The 2,093-nt window shown below is 40.1% G+C and overlaps 1 protein-coding gene across 1 annotated transcript; it reads left to right on the top strand.

Moving 5' to 3' along the window:
* The first annotated feature begins 1,100 nt into the window (after window positions 1-1,100).
* LOC127159624 (stonustoxin subunit alpha) lies at window positions 1,101-2,093 on the top strand. The gene is made up of 2 exons (XM_051102413.1): window positions 1,101-1,195; window positions 1,283-2,093. The coding sequence occupies exons 1-2, from the start codon at window positions 1,114-1,116 to the stop codon at window positions 1,534-1,536; spliced, it is 336 nt and encodes a 111-aa protein (XP_050958370.1). The 5' UTR covers window positions 1,101-1,113; the 3' UTR covers window positions 1,537-2,093.

Raw genomic sequence — 2,093 nt, 5'->3', positions numbered from 1 at the left:
ACTAATCTTTCTTTTTTCTTTCTTTTTAACTAATCTTTCTTTATCTTTCTTCTTTCTTTCTAACTAATGTTTCTTTCTTTCTAACTAATCTTTCTTTCTTTCTTTTTCTTTCTAATTTTTCTTTTTTTCTTTATTTATATCTATTTAGCCTATCTATCTTCAAACTTTATCAATCAAACTAAAACTATTTCAAACTGAAAACCTTTAAACTTTCTTTAAACTAAAAGCTTTTAAAACTGCTTAAAACTTACTGGCTAGGCTTTCTCAAGCCAACTTAAAGTTTGCTAACAAACTTTGTATCTAGTTGCGTTTTGCTCTCGTCCAGGTTCTTCATGGCTAAAGTACAAAGTAGCAGCGTGACCAAATAATCACTAATAGCTCACAGCACCACTGCTGCTGAAAATAATCACAATCACATGATTACCAGCTGCTGATATTGGTCGAGCTTTTACAGTGAATTTGCAGGTTGTTTTGAATGTGCTGTAAAACAGGGACATTTCCGGGGACAGATCCAGTCGGGGACACGACAACGAAAACCGGGACTGTCCCCGGAAACCCAGGACGTCTGGTCACCCTACTGAATGTGAGATATATCGAGATACACAGCCCCATGTACCCTAGCAACTGCACAGCAACACCCTAGCAACCACCTTGTGTACCTTGACAACAACATAGCAACAGCCTAGCCACAACCACAAGTACCCTAACAACCATATAGTGATACCCTAGCAACCACCCAAAATGTGTTATCAACCACACAGCAAGTATCATAACAACCATATAGCAACAGCTTAGCAACCACCATCAGTACCTTAGCAACTGCATAGCAACACTCTAGAAATCACCTAGAACACCCTAGCAACCACACTGAGGCCTTTGCAACTGCATAGCAACCAACCAGAACATGTTATCAACATCACTGCATCCACCCAAGTACCCTGGCAACTACATAGCAATAGTCTAGAAACTACCCCAAGTGCCTTAGCAACTGCATAGCAACAACCCAAGTACCCTGGCAACTGCATAGCAACAGTCTAGTAACCACTTCCAGTACCTTAGCAACTGCATAGCAACAGTTTGTTGACTGACTGTGTGTGTGTGTGTGTGTGTTTAATGTGTGTGTGTGTGTGTGTGTGTGTGTTTTCTAGTGTGGATCATGGAGGAGAGTTCAGGATCACATCAGGACTCCACAAATGTAAGTCCACAAACAGACACACAGTTTTGTTGTTTGTTGTTTAGTTGTTGTAAATGTGTCTCTTGTAATGTGTGTTCTTGTGTTCAGATGCCTGTGATCTCACACTGGATACAAACACAGCAAACAAACAACTCAAACTGTCTGACGAGAACAGAAAAGTGACACGTGTGATTGAACAACAGTCATATCCTGATCATCCAGACAGATTTGATGGGTTTAATTATCAGGTTCTAAGTGTTGAGAGTCTGACTGGACGCTGTTACTGGGAAACTGAATGGAGTGGAAATAATGTTCGTATATCAGTGTCATATAAAGAAATCCCAGAGGAAAGGAAGGAGTAATGACTGTTGGTTTGGATATAATGTGAACTCCTGGAGTCTGGTCTGCTTTAATCACAGATTCACTGCCCGTCACAATAATAACTACACTGATATATCTGCTGGTTCAGTGTCCAGTAAGAGAGTAGGAGTGTATGTGGACGTGTCTGGCGGCACTTTGTCCTTCTACAGCGTCTCTGACACACACAAACTCACACGCTTACACACATTCACACACACATTCACTCAAACACTACACGCTGGATTTAGACTTTATCCAAACTGTTCAGTGTCTCTGTGTGACATTAAACACACACAGACATTAGTCGACACAGTGTGAGTGTAATGATGTGAAAGTGTTGCTGTTGTTGTGTGTGTTTTAATCACAGGCTTCAGGAAGTTCAATATCAGACACACAAGACAGTTTCCTGTTTCAGATCATCAGGATGAAGATGTTTCTCCAGTCAGAGACACTTTCTGTGTTTCTGTCCAACACAAATCACACACTCACACACACAAATAAAATCACATGTCATATTTACACTGTTGTATCATATTAAAATATTGATTATGCAAATGAG

The sequence above is a fragment of the Labeo rohita genome, unplaced genomic scaffold, assembly GCF_022985175.1.
Source record: "Labeo rohita strain BAU-BD-2019 unplaced genomic scaffold, IGBB_LRoh.1.0 scaffold_237, whole genome shotgun sequence".
In the NCBI taxonomy this organism is placed as follows: Eukaryota; Metazoa; Chordata; class Actinopteri; order Cypriniformes; family Cyprinidae; genus Labeo; species Labeo rohita.
The sequence above is the reverse complement of the archived record's forward strand: the minus strand, read 5'-3'. Positions and strand labels throughout refer to the sequence as shown.

Excerpts from the sequence above, each read along its gene's own strand:
- LOC127159624 (XM_051102413.1), top strand. The coding sequence starts at position 1,114 with ATGTGTGTGTGTGTGTGTGTGTGTGTGTTTTCTAGTGTGGATCATGGA. Across the intron at positions 1,196-1,282 it reads CACATCAGGACTCCACAAAT|ATGCCTGTGATCTCACACTG; the intron begins GTAAGTCCACAA and ends TCTTGTGTTCAG.